This window comes from Macadamia integrifolia, chromosome 8 (genome assembly GCF_013358625.1).
Source record: "Macadamia integrifolia cultivar HAES 741 chromosome 8, SCU_Mint_v3, whole genome shotgun sequence".
In the NCBI taxonomy this organism is placed as follows: domain Eukaryota; kingdom Viridiplantae; phylum Streptophyta; class Magnoliopsida; order Proteales; family Proteaceae; genus Macadamia; species Macadamia integrifolia.
Window position 1 is genome coordinate 21,982,503 of NC_056564.1, and position 13,761 is coordinate 21,996,263.

Genomic DNA, 13,761 nt, shown 5'->3' on the forward strand with positions numbered 1-13,761 from the left:
ATCGAGTGTATGGTTTTTTTTTTTTTTTAACCTGAATATTGTTTGGGACCCAGGCTATCGAATGTATCATCTCTATTCATCTGAGATTTTGTGGGTGAAGAGCTCAGACTTGATTATAAAAGGGCTATGTGCAATGATGATTGGCCTATCTACAAAAACGGATTGGGTTACTAAAACATGAGATTGAGAGGGTTACGAATTTGCTCTTTCTAGTGTGAGAGTGGAAAACCTTTATGATTCATTCATGTTATTTTATCTAATAGTTTTTAGGATAAAATTTTCTTTCACTGAACAAAAATACACCTATCTAGGTTTGGAATGCTCTGCCCCTCTATAGTCTCAGATACCTTTTACAGATAGAACCTTGACCTTGACTATAGGTGAAGGAAAACTATCTCCTTGTTTTATGTCAGTAAAAAGTGAAAGAAAATTTTATCTTTTCCTTCTATTTGCGAACCAAATATGGAGAATTTTTTTCATCTAATTTCTTTTCTATTTTAAATTCTTTTTTCTTATATTGACAAACACAGCCTTGAAACTTGAGGGTAACCTTAGGGACATGATCGCCTTACCTGTCGGTAGGAACATTCAGACTCTGACCCAAACCCAAGTGATGACAACTACTGTTGGAGAGCACCTGTGATCTGGCTAAGCCCAGTATCAACCTTAAATCGAAGCCTTTAAATTTTCTAATATTCTTGAAAAAGCTCGTCTTAATCATAAGCTCATAGCTCAGGAAAAAATTAATTTCTTTATTTAATGTATTAAAACAAATGCTTCTGGGGTGTTGGCCTATTCAAGGCTTCAAGCCCGCTCTCTCCTTTCTCCTCTAAAATGCGCCTTTTGACTGTGTGCAGCACTCCACCCCCAGCAGTTTAAGCCTTGTCTGCTTTGTCCTCTGTTTCATTCTTCTTATATACTCTGAACCCAACAGCTTCATTTATTTATCTGCTTCTGGGTTTCAGGAGGAAGATAAAAGAGAGAAGAGAGAAGAGAGAAGAGAGAAGAGAGAAGAGAAGGGATTGCAGAGGAAGAAATGGGGAAGCATCATCGTTATTATCAGCCAAGAAAGGGTGAAGAAAATGGAGACTATGACAAGGATTACTCTGCAACCCTTCTTCTAGAATTGGGAACAACTAATTACTACAAGAGAACAAAGCCCAAGGTCCTCCCTCTGCCATTCCTCTTCTCACTTGTGTCTTGCAGCTTAATCTTGGTCCCTCAGCTCTTCAGCTACTCTGCAACTCTTTCCCTCATCTGTAAGTTTCCTCTTCTCCCTTAATTCTTTTTAGTTTTTCCTTTGCTGTGTTTGTCTAGTTTTTTTTTAAAGCATTTTCTTCATTTATCAGATTCTTTTCGGTTGGTAAATGATGAACCCACCTCTAATAAGTTAACAGAAGCTTTCCCTTCTTCAACCTTTGATGGTATGTAGCCTTAACCTTCAACTCTGTTCTGCAACAGGGGAGCTTTCCCTCTTTTACAATTCGATTTTTTACTTATTGGGTATGTGTTTGCAGAGGGCCTTATGTGCGACAGGGGAGCTTTCCGCTATGATATCTGTTTCATGAGAGGGGATATAAGGACTCTATCTTTGGCTTCTACAATAATAAACTATCTTCCATATGAGAATGATTATGAACCACCACCATTCTTCGATGAAGATGCAGGAATAGGAGGAGGAGAAGAAGAAGAACTACAGCATGAGAAGATCAAACCTTATACCCGTAAATGGGAAACCAGTGTCATGGACACTATTCCTGATGTTGAGCTTATTGTGAAGAAAGATTATCTTACCCGTCGCCATGTTTGTGATGTTCATCACTCTGTTCCTGCTGTGATCTTCTCTACAGGTGGGTATACTGGTAATGTCTATCATGAATTCAGTGATGGAATTATCCCTCTTTACATTACAACTCAACATCTCAAGAAGAAAGTTGTGTTTGTTGTGGCGGATTACCGTCGTTGGTGGTATACTAAATATGCAGATATCCTCTCCCTTCTCTCTGATTATCCTCCAATTGATTTCAATAAAGACCCAAAAACCCATTGCTTCCCTGAAGCCATTATTGGCCTCAAAATCCATGATGACCTTAGTGTGAATTCTTCGTTTGTGCCGGGGAATAAGGGCATCAAAGATTTTCGCAATCTTCTGGACAGGGCTTATTGGCCTAGGATTAGGATGCTAATGCAAGAAGAGGAAAGAGAAGCTCAATTGAAGTTAGCAAACAGATCAGCTTTATCAGCATTGCCATTAGAAGAAGTACAGAAACCAAAGAAATGGAAACCAAAACTTGTTATCATATCTAGAAAGGGAACAAGGGTGATAACCAATCAAGCTGCATTGGTGAAATCTGCAGAAGAAATAGGTTTCCAAGTTGAAATCTTGCTCCCAACATCAACAACAGAGCTGGCAAAGATTTATAGAGTTCTCAATTCTAGTGATGTTTTGATTGGTGTCCATGGTGCTGGTTTGACACATCTCTTGTTTATGAGACCTGGTACTGTATTCATCCAAGTTATACCTCTTGGCACTGACTGGGCTGCAAATACTTACTATGGTGCACCTGCAATTGAGCTTGGCCTCAACTACATGGGCTATGAAATATTTCCAAAGGAGAGTTCTTTGTCTAGTAAGTATGAAGAAAATCATCGCGTCCTCACAGATCCTCATAGTGTGAATAAAATGGGTTGGGAACTCACTAAGAAGATCTATCTTGATGGCCAGAATGTTATATTGAATATCAGAAGATTCCGAAAGCATTTGTTGTGCGCTTATGAGTACTCCATTGCCAAGAGAAATCAGATACAGGCAAAGATGGAAACCATAGAGAACACCAAAGCTTCCGCCGTTTCGTAAATCTGGTTTTTTTTTTCTTCACCCATTACTCAATTGTTTGATACTATTGTTCAATTTAATTTCATCTGTTCAGAACAAGAAGAACATTATTAAGCTTTTGTATGTAGAGATCAGTTTTCATTTGTTTCTTCTTCTGTTCATCTGTACATAATAAAGAAAAAAACTAGGTGCATTTTTTGTATTGAGATGAGATGTATGAAGCAACAATTAAATTCTTTTGTTATGAGAACTTCTGTTACAAGTACTTAATAGTTTGATTCATAATGTGTGTTCATATATACCATCTATATCCTAGATGTTAGAAGAGACTTCAATTGTTCCCTTAATCTGTTGCTTGTGCTTATTGCAAAGTCCTTGAGGAGTAGCTAATGGAATATGGAAGAAACCTCTATTTTGAAATCATACTTTCATACATCTTATCTTGGAGGATACTTCATTTTTAGATGATTTTAGGGCATATTTTTTCAAACCCTTGAGAATCACATGCAACTAATTTAGATCTGATGCAGCTTTCATCTCCAATTCTTGTCCCTTCTTTGGTTTCTGGACCTAACTAGTCTCCAATTTTCTACAATACCTACGATAGTATATTAAAAATAAGCCCTTTTTTTGTGGGTAAGTAGGCCCTCTTCTTATCTACCACAAAAGAAGGATTTATGACCATGTGGAATCTTTACTGAACAAAACCATTTTCCGTGTTGTGATTGGTCTAGAATAGAATATTCCCTCACTGTCCGCGTGGGAAACCTTCAAACCTTTATGGTATGTCCTTTGCTTTCTGATATTATTCTAAGAGGTTGGTAAGGAAAGGAAGCATAATTTGTTATTTTATATGTTTTGATGATGGGAAAGCCCAACGAAGTGTAACAGATAGATAGATGTCTTCTTATGAAATATATAGTTATATAATATTTTATTGGCTGAAATGATTTATTAAAATAGAGAACAACTTGTCACCAAATTGATGACGTAAGAAATTGTATTTTTTTTTTCTCGTCTAATTTTTAAAAGTTATTTAATATAGGAGTCAAAAAACATTTTCAAAAGTTTGAAAATTATTGTAAATAATATTTAACAATTTTTTATGTGAAATAATAATATTTATTTATTTATTTATGGACAAGAGTGCACTACCTTGTTGGTGTAGGGTATACCCAAATGCGCATACTAATGAGAAGGCAAATGGAAGCATCTTCAATGTGGGGACAACACAGTCTTTCCTAACCTCCATGACTCCATGTCTTGGTGTGTATTAGGGGTGTCAAAAACTAGTTCCAACCGATAAAATCGATGAAAATCGATCAATAAAACTCGAACCGAACAGATCTTTATTGAATTGGTTTTGGACTGAGGTATGTTGGGACCGGCTGAAAACCGGTCCAAACCAAACCGATCAATAACCAAACCAAAACCAAACCAAATGAAACCGATAAAAAAATAAATGATTATGAGATTATAAATTGATGAATTGACCATCCATTTTTTATAACATGAGTGAATTTTTTTTTTATTGTAATGGGAATTGTTACAAATCAGTGACTATTAGGTTATGAATAGAGAAATTGATTTGTAAATTGTAATAATGCTTCCATTGATTTCTTTGTTCACTATAGAAAACTAGTTGGATAGTTAAATGAATGATTGGATAATGGGGTTCATTTATGATTTCAATATTAGTTATCTTCTTAGTAATTTGTTATCTATTGATTTCAATATTAGTTATCTTTTCATGATAAACCATGATTTAATCATAAATTTAAAGTGTTTTTTTCGTCAAATCTTGTCACTATAAGTTATGAATGTAAGATTCATTATGGTTCAAACTCGATAATAAATTAATCTAAACCGGTATTAACCTGATATTGAAAAATCGAAATAAACTGAAATCAAATCGGACTGAAATAGAAATCAAAACCGAGATCAAAACCGATCGAAAACCAAAGTTCCTTAATGGATTGGTTTTGGTCTCCCTAATTCTTAGATCGAAACCAATTCAATCTTACCAAAACCAAACCGAATCGTCCAATTAACACCCCTAGTGTGTACTGCATCCATGAATAGCATTATTTCTTCCATATATTATTATACTAAAAGTGTAAATAGAAAAGGTTACAATCTTGTTGCAACCAACGTTGGTTACAACAAGATATTCCTATTAAAAAATGGGGATAGTATTTTGTCTTTCCAAGTCAATTGTTGGAATCTAACGAACAGCCTTATAATTATGTATTTATATTAATGCCCTTCCAAAACCTTACAAATTTGTTCTTTTGATAAGAACCTTATTAATTTGTTCAAAGCTTCAATATCACACGCTCACATTTTATATTTGCTACCCATTTATTATTTCTTCAAAGAAAAGCTTCTCCATTTTATTAGTAATGGGCAAAATATACATCTCATGCATTACCTACACATAGCACCAACATTTTCCTATTAAAAACCAACTTGGTTTTCTAAAAGTATGGGTACAAGAAGTTACTTAATTTCAATTTTGATGATGAAAATTGTATAATTGTAAATATATGAAAAAAATATTGAAGCATAGTTGGTAGATCTTTCTAGTGAGGTTTTTGTTTTGTTGACTATTGGGTCGGTAAAGAATGAGTCAGATAGATTAAATGTTAAATTTGAGAATTTATCTCAATTATATGGCCATCATATACAGTTTTATATATATATATATATATATTATATGGTTCTTCCATTGCACCTACTACCAAACAAAAATGTGAATTTATAAAGCATTAAAATGGCATGGACATGTGTAGAAATCGTATTGGTTTAAAGTCAACCCTTATTTAATTTTTATTTTCAGGATGCAAGACCCATTATAAGCATAGAGGAGTGATAGGCCAAGTGGAGATTCAAGAGGACCACCAAATTTGAGTCCCATGAGAAAATAATATCCACTAAATTTAGTTGATGTGTAAATAATATGTGCATTTATTTAATTGATGCTTGGATAATATGTCCACTAAATTTGAAGGTTTCATCTATTTGTAATCGAGCAGGTTACAAACAAAATTTGTAATAAGACATTAGATACCCTAGTACATAGTTTAGTTCAATTTTAATAGAGGGTAATTGATGTAATTTCATTATATTAATTGACTATTATTAATTGATTTCCTTTCCCCAAATTCATCCCTTTAGTTCAAGGGTATATTAGGAAATCCAACCCCAAGATCTCATCCCAATCTTCTTCTTTATTCACTTTTCAGTTTTAACTCTTTCACCAAAAAAACAATGATATGCTTAACTCGTCGTAGTAGTAAAACCAAAGATTGAACTTTCTTTGAAGGAGATCGAGAAAAGCAATAGTTATACAAGAGAATCGTTGGATTTGATTTCATATTGCGAGAGTTCAACCTATTACTAAGATCGTGCATCATCCACGTGATTTGTCTTCCCGAATTCCCAATATCCAAATCCAATTCAAAAAAAATATATTTAAGTCTGATATCAAGGAGAGGATGTGTATGGTAAGAGGATTGATTGTAACTTTTTACCTATTTTAGATTAGTGATATGGGTGAATTTAGATCTCTCACATAACAATTATGGATTAGTGATATATGTAGATTGCAATAAAAAAAGGATTGATTGGTACCCCTTTCCTTATTAAATAGGATACCCAAAATACTTACTTCATTCAATCTACACATATTCTACTGCAAACCCAATACCACTTTTCACATAAAAATATAACCATCCCAATGATCTCGGCAATGCTAATTATAGGGATGAGCTGAATCGTATAATATTGTGCTTTAACCAAGCCTAATCCAGCCCAACTCAAACCGGCTTTGATTTTAATCCTGATTTATATAATTTAATTTAGGGTTATCATCCTATCATTTTATTCGGAATAATGAAATATAAGTCATGGTTTCTTATGCTCAGAAATCAATATCTATGACCACTAATTCCAATCGAAATCAAGCAATTAGGCGATCCGATTTCCAATTCTTGGTGAAAGAACCAATCTGTTTGAGAGAGACAAAACAAATATTTGATTCACATGTAATTTGTTATAGATTAGGAATGCGTTTGAAATTTAAAAGTAAATTGAAGTTAAATTATAAACAAAGTCATTCATATGGTATAAAAAACAAATAATTATGAAACATTTCCTAATGTGTAAATTACAAGAAGTTCTTCTCCACCCTCGAAAAGTGAGTAACCGACACTCCTTTTATTATTTTTATGACAATAGATTTACCTTAATACTCATAAAATACAAACTTTTAATAAATTTTCATTCAATTCACTAAAAGTGAAATGACAGTTTAATGTTTAAAGTGGCAAGAATAATGATTATCTATTGATGAATATAAAAGAGAGATTACAACTAATGTTGTAACTACCAAAGTGACAAACAAATTAACCCAAATTTGAATTCCATGAGAAAATGACCCCAAAATTACTTTAATTTGAGACATGGACCTGTTTGAAAGTTGTAATGGAGCCAATTTTTTCTTGCATGATTTGAGTGAAAACTGATATTTACATGACCTTCGTAATTGTTTGAAATTTCTTCATATAACACAATGAAGAAAAAAATTTAGGGTTTATGTGTGAAATGATCATTGAGAGTTTGAAATTACTTGAGCCCATGGGAACTAAGCAGAGATTTAGAACATGGAATCAGGATAAGATCAATCATGCCCGATTTTGATCCTGATTGAATCTAAATTGGCCTGATTCAGCTTGATTCGATCTGGATTGGTCTTCAAATTGGTATATTCTTCATATCTAGGTTTTTTCATCACAAGAATCATACGAACAACAGCATAAAGCATAAACTAACCATGTTTCTTATGTTCAGAATATTAGGAACCTTTCACAAAAAAAAAAAAAAAAAGAATATTAGGAACTACCATCATGGCTCCTGGAGACCTGGACCATAGGATAATTTTGATTTATATGATATTGGGATTTTATGAGCTTTTGCTTTTGTATTTTCCATAGAGAATGACTATATAGAATTCCCATCCTTCCAAACTTATTAGTGGCCTGATTAATCTTTTAAGGGAATCCAAAAGAAAGATTTTATCCTTTCAAGCATGAGATACATAAGATCCAATAACGAGCCATGAAGGCCCTAAGCTGTCTTAAGCCTCACAGCATCTCTCTCTCTCTCTCTCTCTCTCTCTCTCTCTCTCTCTCTCTCTCTCTCTCTCTAAATATATATATATATATACACTATTAAAAGTACGTTACTCACTTCTTTGGTATATTTTTTTAAAATAGACCATTGGCATCTAAAATATAAAAATAAAAACTTTTTAAATGACCAAAAACCCCTTCCAAATGGAGGAGGAAAAAAAAAAAATGTGGGCATTCTTGCTATTGCTCCTCCTTTATATATATATATATATATATATTCAATGTTTTAACATATTTCACGAGTTTGTATTAATTTATGTTTGTTGCTTTATTTTTTGATAAACATCTTTATAGCTATGTTTTGTTTATTTTATGTTAGTTTTTTCATATTAGGTCATTATTAGCATAATTATATCATTTTGCATTAATATAACTTTTATGCTGCATTTAAGCATAATCATCTAAAGGGATTTTCTTATTGACAACCTCCAAAGGTGTCAAATAATTTATAACCTTATTTTTTTTTCTCTCTCTTTTAATATAACACAACTTTTTCCAAAGAAAATAAATACTATCATTCACGTGTGCACTAAAAAAATATGCATAGCAATGACAACTCTTAATAATAACATAGTAAAATGTATCTTTCAAATTATTGTTGAAAACCTTTTTACACTCTAACATTAATAAATTTCAGGAATAAGAGGCATTAAAAGAAAATGTCAAGTTCTAAATACACCTATAGGAAGTAGGCTAGTAGTTAGTAAATAAATGTGGCCTAATGATCCCTTTTGTTCATCCTTTGTGGGTCCCTTATCTGGTTTCAATGTGGGTCTTGCAAAAAAAAAGAAAAAAAAAGAAATAAATAAATAAATAAATAAAATATATACATATATATATATATATATATACACCTATAGAATTGTTGTTTAGATCAACAATCTTTTATATAGAATTAGTATTGTCAAATTACATATATTGCATAACTAGGGCGCCAAGGCACCCCTCCAATATCTTGGGTCTTGTAATATAAGTTCTTTTAGGACCAATGGTGCTATAGAACATTCATATACATTCATATATAAGATAGGCACCACAAGCCAAGGAGGAAATTTTAACAGTTACAAGAGAGCTTGACCGTATTAAAAAGGTTTGAGAACGACATGAGCGATCAGATTCCAAAACAATGACGTTTTGTAGAATCGTTTCATCCAGGCAAGAGATAAAAGCAGTTTATGATATAAGAGAACACTAGGAAGAAACCTAAATGATTTAAGAGGAAACATGACCAAACCATGTGAAGTAATTGACCAAGAATAACCCTATTGGCTTATTGATAGGGATGGCAATTAGGCAGGTTTTGAGGTGTCGTCAATACTTTAATGCAGATTGAAATGGAAAATATTGTTGTAACTAAAATTGGTGAAATAGAAAAAAATTATAATTTCATTTTTTAATCTTTAGTGTAGCATATATATATATATTGTATCACATCTCATGAACAATGAGTCAATGCCTAAATATCTATTTGGTTGCGTGTCCGATTGCCTAAATATAGGGGGTGTCGAAAAGACCACCTTGCCCCCTAATTGGATGCAAGCACACCTTTCTTGGTTGGTCCTGCACTAGTGCGATGGCTACAAGACCAAGTAATAATCCTTAACTCATGAAATATTGATAAATTATTTTGAAAATTTTATTTTTACTAATAACTTAATTAAATAACTTTTAAGAACAAAATGAAACTATCAAAAGAAGGTTATAACTTCTTATGTCACCACCTTAGTGACAAGGTATGATGCATCCCTAATGAAATGTCACAAAATCAACATGCATGCATGCTTGCACTACTTTAGAAAGTAATTAGGGTAGGTCATAGCAGTTGGGTAACCCAATTTTTTCAAACACTTATGTCCTTGCCATGGAAAGGTCACATCATACCCAAACTAGGAGTGCTTGTAACACATGGAAAAGAGGTGTGGTGAATCTCACTCTTTGAATACTTCCATTGCATAAGCATAGCGTCCTATGTAAATCTATGCACCTATTTGTAGTCCTAGATTTTTCAATCCTTTATTCAATTGGCAAATCCTTCTATTTGGGCTAAACTTTGAATTGTGAGGAAGGGATCTTAGGTTCTAACCATTTAACAAATTTTTGCCCTATCCAACCCATGACAAGGCAGATGTCGCTGCAGGAGATGACCAGATTTACTGAACCCACAAGACTAGTTAACTAAGCAGACCTGCATGGGCAAATAGTTTCAGCCGTAGAACAGATTCATTTCAAAGGAAGGGGAGAGAGAGAGACTCCTCAACCCAAGCATCTGGGGGACCTTGGATTTTCTAGTTTTCAACCAAAGCCCAACTCATGATCTGGAGAATCCAAAACAGCCATGAGTTGTTTTTCTACTTCCCAACCGCCCACCCACAACAACCATGATTAGAAAAGGTGAAAGTTCAAACTAGTACTTCCTCTTCTTCTTTTTTTTACCAATTCTGTTACTTCATGTGCCAATCGGTTGACACTAAACTCAGTGGACAACTTAATTACATGTTAAATATGTTTGCCTTTTCTAAACATTTAAATGTCAACAACTGTCACCTAACAGTTTAGGTGGGCCTAAATTTTGTGGGTTGATAAGCCACTGAGTCTCTCATATTCACATGCCAGGTTTCGCTCTGTGAGAGTTTCTCACATGGCAAAATTGAGCCATGAAAATCTAGGATTTACAGGTAAATGTATAATAAATATGTATGAACATATGAGATACATGTCAATATATTGGGAGGGTATTTGATTGATGGGAAAGTATTTTATATCTGAAAATGTAGCCTACACCTATAGGAAACACCTGACCATTAGGATGAGAGAGATACACACAAATGTCTAAAAACATACATTTTGTTCTCATGCAGAGAACAATGTCCCTTGATTGGATTAAGCTCTGGAATTTGACACGTATAATCTGGGCCATGACCTCTCTACCCAATGGTCAGAATTATCACATCACTTGTATACAACTACACATGGTAGGGCATTTAGGAAAGGTTCCTATTACCAGCATGTAGAAACTTTTTTTTCCCAAATGTTCTACAGATTATCTTAAAAAATTACATTCCTACTACTTAAAGGACCAATAAGACCTCTTTTTTTTTTCTTCCTTAGAGGAAATAGAGGTTGAAGGAATTTTGCATGGGTTGAAGTTGGCGGTTGTTAAAGGTTGGATTATCACTGAAGTTTGGTTCTCCTCCAAAGCGTTACTTCAGCTTATTACGACGCCCTCATACAGTAGTTGGCCTCTCTATAGTCTTGGGTTATTTTGGGATATTTATGTAACATTTGGGCATATTAAGTTTTTGTATAGATGTAGAGATTCAAACGTTCCTATGATGATTTTACAGACCTTTAGTAACCTCGGTTGGGGAGATGATAGTACTATTTCTATGTAAGGATTTTTCTCTTTGGTTAAAAAAAAAAAAAAAAGAAAAGAAAAGAAAAGAAAAGACTGACCACACAGTTTAATTAGGCACTATATTCCACCAAATTTGACATGCATTATCTAAGGATCCGCATTATGCATCAATTTTTTGTAAAATGAAACAACTAAATCAAGATGGCAATATAGTTTTTTGCACGACCTACAATAAGAAGAAATTTCTGTTTTGTCACCATACGTTTTGCGACAAGGAATGATTTTGTGGCAATTTCTATTGGTTTTAAAATGAATTTGAATCAAATATCCAAAATGCTTGTTTTTGCTTTGCTTGGTTTCCATCACCATGCCATATAGTAATTTCTTTTTTGATGGCCTAGTATTTATAATGAAGAGAAAAGTGTTTATACATAGACACTTCGTTCTATGTTTGGAAGTCAAGAAAAGAAAAATTAAATAAAAAACAATTTTGAATAGAGAGAGTTAGACACATAAAAAAATTATTATATAATTATGATTTTTATCTTATTTTGGTTTTTTGTGCTTTTTTTGTTTTATTTTCTTTTCTTAGTTACCAAACACAGCTGTAGTGAATGAGAAAGAGATATCACTCTTGGATGAGTCACACCATTTCATGTAAGAAGGGTCATAAATCATACCTTTACATATGTGTAGAGACATCTCTATGTACTTGGAAAGGTACAAAAAACCATATATAAAGTTGTGTCTATACTAAAAGATTTGAAATCTCATATTGAGATTTAATTTTAGTTGTACAAATTCTCTTCCCTCAATAAATAGAGGCACTGGTTAACATCTAAATCTCTCAATTCATGTTATTCTCTTCCCTCTTTCTAAGATAAATTGTATCTTTCTCTCTTCCGATTTCCTGAGAAATAGAGTGTTTTAGTACCAATATATTTTGTTCTTCAAATTCCATCATTGTGAGTTTTATCATGATATGTTGATAAACTCTTTATCTTATGGGTTTAAGTACAATTTCGACGTATTCAAAGAAGAACAACAACTGAGTGCACGCCTTCGTCTAGAAGTGATAATGTTGTTATATTTTGACTGCCATTTTGTTTTTTCTACTATAGGGAAAAAATATTCTCTTTAGGAGAGTGTCAAGTGACATGTCTCAACTTACATAAAAAAATCTTGGAATGTGTATACTTGTTGCGTCATTTACCAAGTTTAAAGAAACACTCTCATACCAACTCAAGAGGAACTCTTTAAGGAAGATTAGTTCATTCTCTTATTAAATTTAATCTTCATTTTTTACAACAATCTCACTGTTGGATAAATGATGCATGGTCTAGATCAATCATGGGTTAAATTCTATGCCCTCCCAATTTATTGCCGTGCACATATTCGTATTCTATGCAATAGTCTTGGATTTTTCAATATATTAATTTATAATTTTTTCAAGATTATTTCGGTAAAAAAAGAATATTAAGTAGTGGATCTTAAGTCTATTTCACCACCAAATTTGGACCTATCCAACATGCTATATAGTAAATATTTAGGAAAATTATAAGATTACTCAAAATTGTGCTTTACTCAATCTTTTATTTAACCAAATTAACCAAACTAAGGATTTGTAAAACTACATCTCCTTCTACAAATGCCTTCTTGAGGACCTCTCTACCTCCTCTAACCTCTCTTCTCTCCCTGCACAGGCTCAATTTTGTTTCAATAATAGTAGGTGTTTAGGAAAACAATAACCTAATACAATGTAGAAAATAATGGAAATCACAAACAAATAATCGCACATTGCAAACACGAAGATTACATGGTTGGACAAAATTGCCTATATCCACGGTGAGATGGGATCTGCTTCCCTATCAATTGAGAATAGGATCACAACCTCTTTTCTTCATTGTTTTGGGAATTTTTGCAGGATAAAAGAATGCTACCTAATCCCATGCTCCTACACCCAAACACAAGGGCAGCGAAATGAATATCCCTCGTCCCCCATGTTGGATGCTTGTGGGCACACTCCCATTGCAGGGCCATACGACGGGGTAGCATTCTCTCTCCATTTTTGTAATACCAATCTTCATTGATTATTTAGTCAAGGAAAAATGTTTCCTCTGAGCATATGAAGATCAATAGGAACACACAATGAAGCATTAACATAGGCATCATTTTCCATTTCAGGGGTAGGTAGAGAGGTCATTTTGCATCCCTACCCCCCACCATTTTTTCCTTTAGTTAAATAAAAGATTGGGTGGATAGTTTGGTGGAGACCATGGAGGTGGGTTGCTGCGTTAATCTCCTTGAGGATTAGTTGAGCTGCACGTAAGTTGACCCAGACACCTTGGTTAACAGGAAAAAAAAAAAAGAAAAAAAAA

The 13,761-nt window shown here is 33.4% G+C and overlaps 1 protein-coding gene across 1 annotated transcript; it reads left to right on the plus strand.

Annotated features, from left to right (window-relative positions):
* Positions 1-848: 848 nt before the first annotated feature.
* On the plus strand, positions 849-3,042 carry LOC122087656 (xylan glycosyltransferase MUCI21-like). Its single transcript, XM_042656855.1, has 3 exons — positions 849-1,259; positions 1,350-1,424; positions 1,518-3,042. The coding sequence occupies exons 1-3, from the start codon at positions 1,037-1,039 to the stop codon at positions 2,855-2,857; spliced, it is 1,638 nt and encodes a 545-aa protein (XP_042512789.1). The 5' UTR covers positions 849-1,036; the 3' UTR covers positions 2,858-3,042.
* Positions 3,043-13,761: the final 10,719 nt, after the last annotated feature.

Excerpts from the sequence above, each read along its gene's own strand:
- LOC122087656 (XM_042656855.1), top strand. The coding sequence starts at position 1,037 with ATGGGGAAGCATCATCGTTATTATCAGCCAAGAAAGGGTGAAGAAAAT. Across the intron at positions 1,260-1,349 it reads TGCAACTCTTTCCCTCATCT|ATTCTTTTCGGTTGGTAAAT; the intron begins GTAAGTTTCCTC and ends TTCATTTATCAG. Across the intron at positions 1,425-1,517 it reads CCCTTCTTCAACCTTTGATG|AGGGCCTTATGTGCGACAGG; the intron begins GTATGTAGCCTT and ends ATGTGTTTGCAG.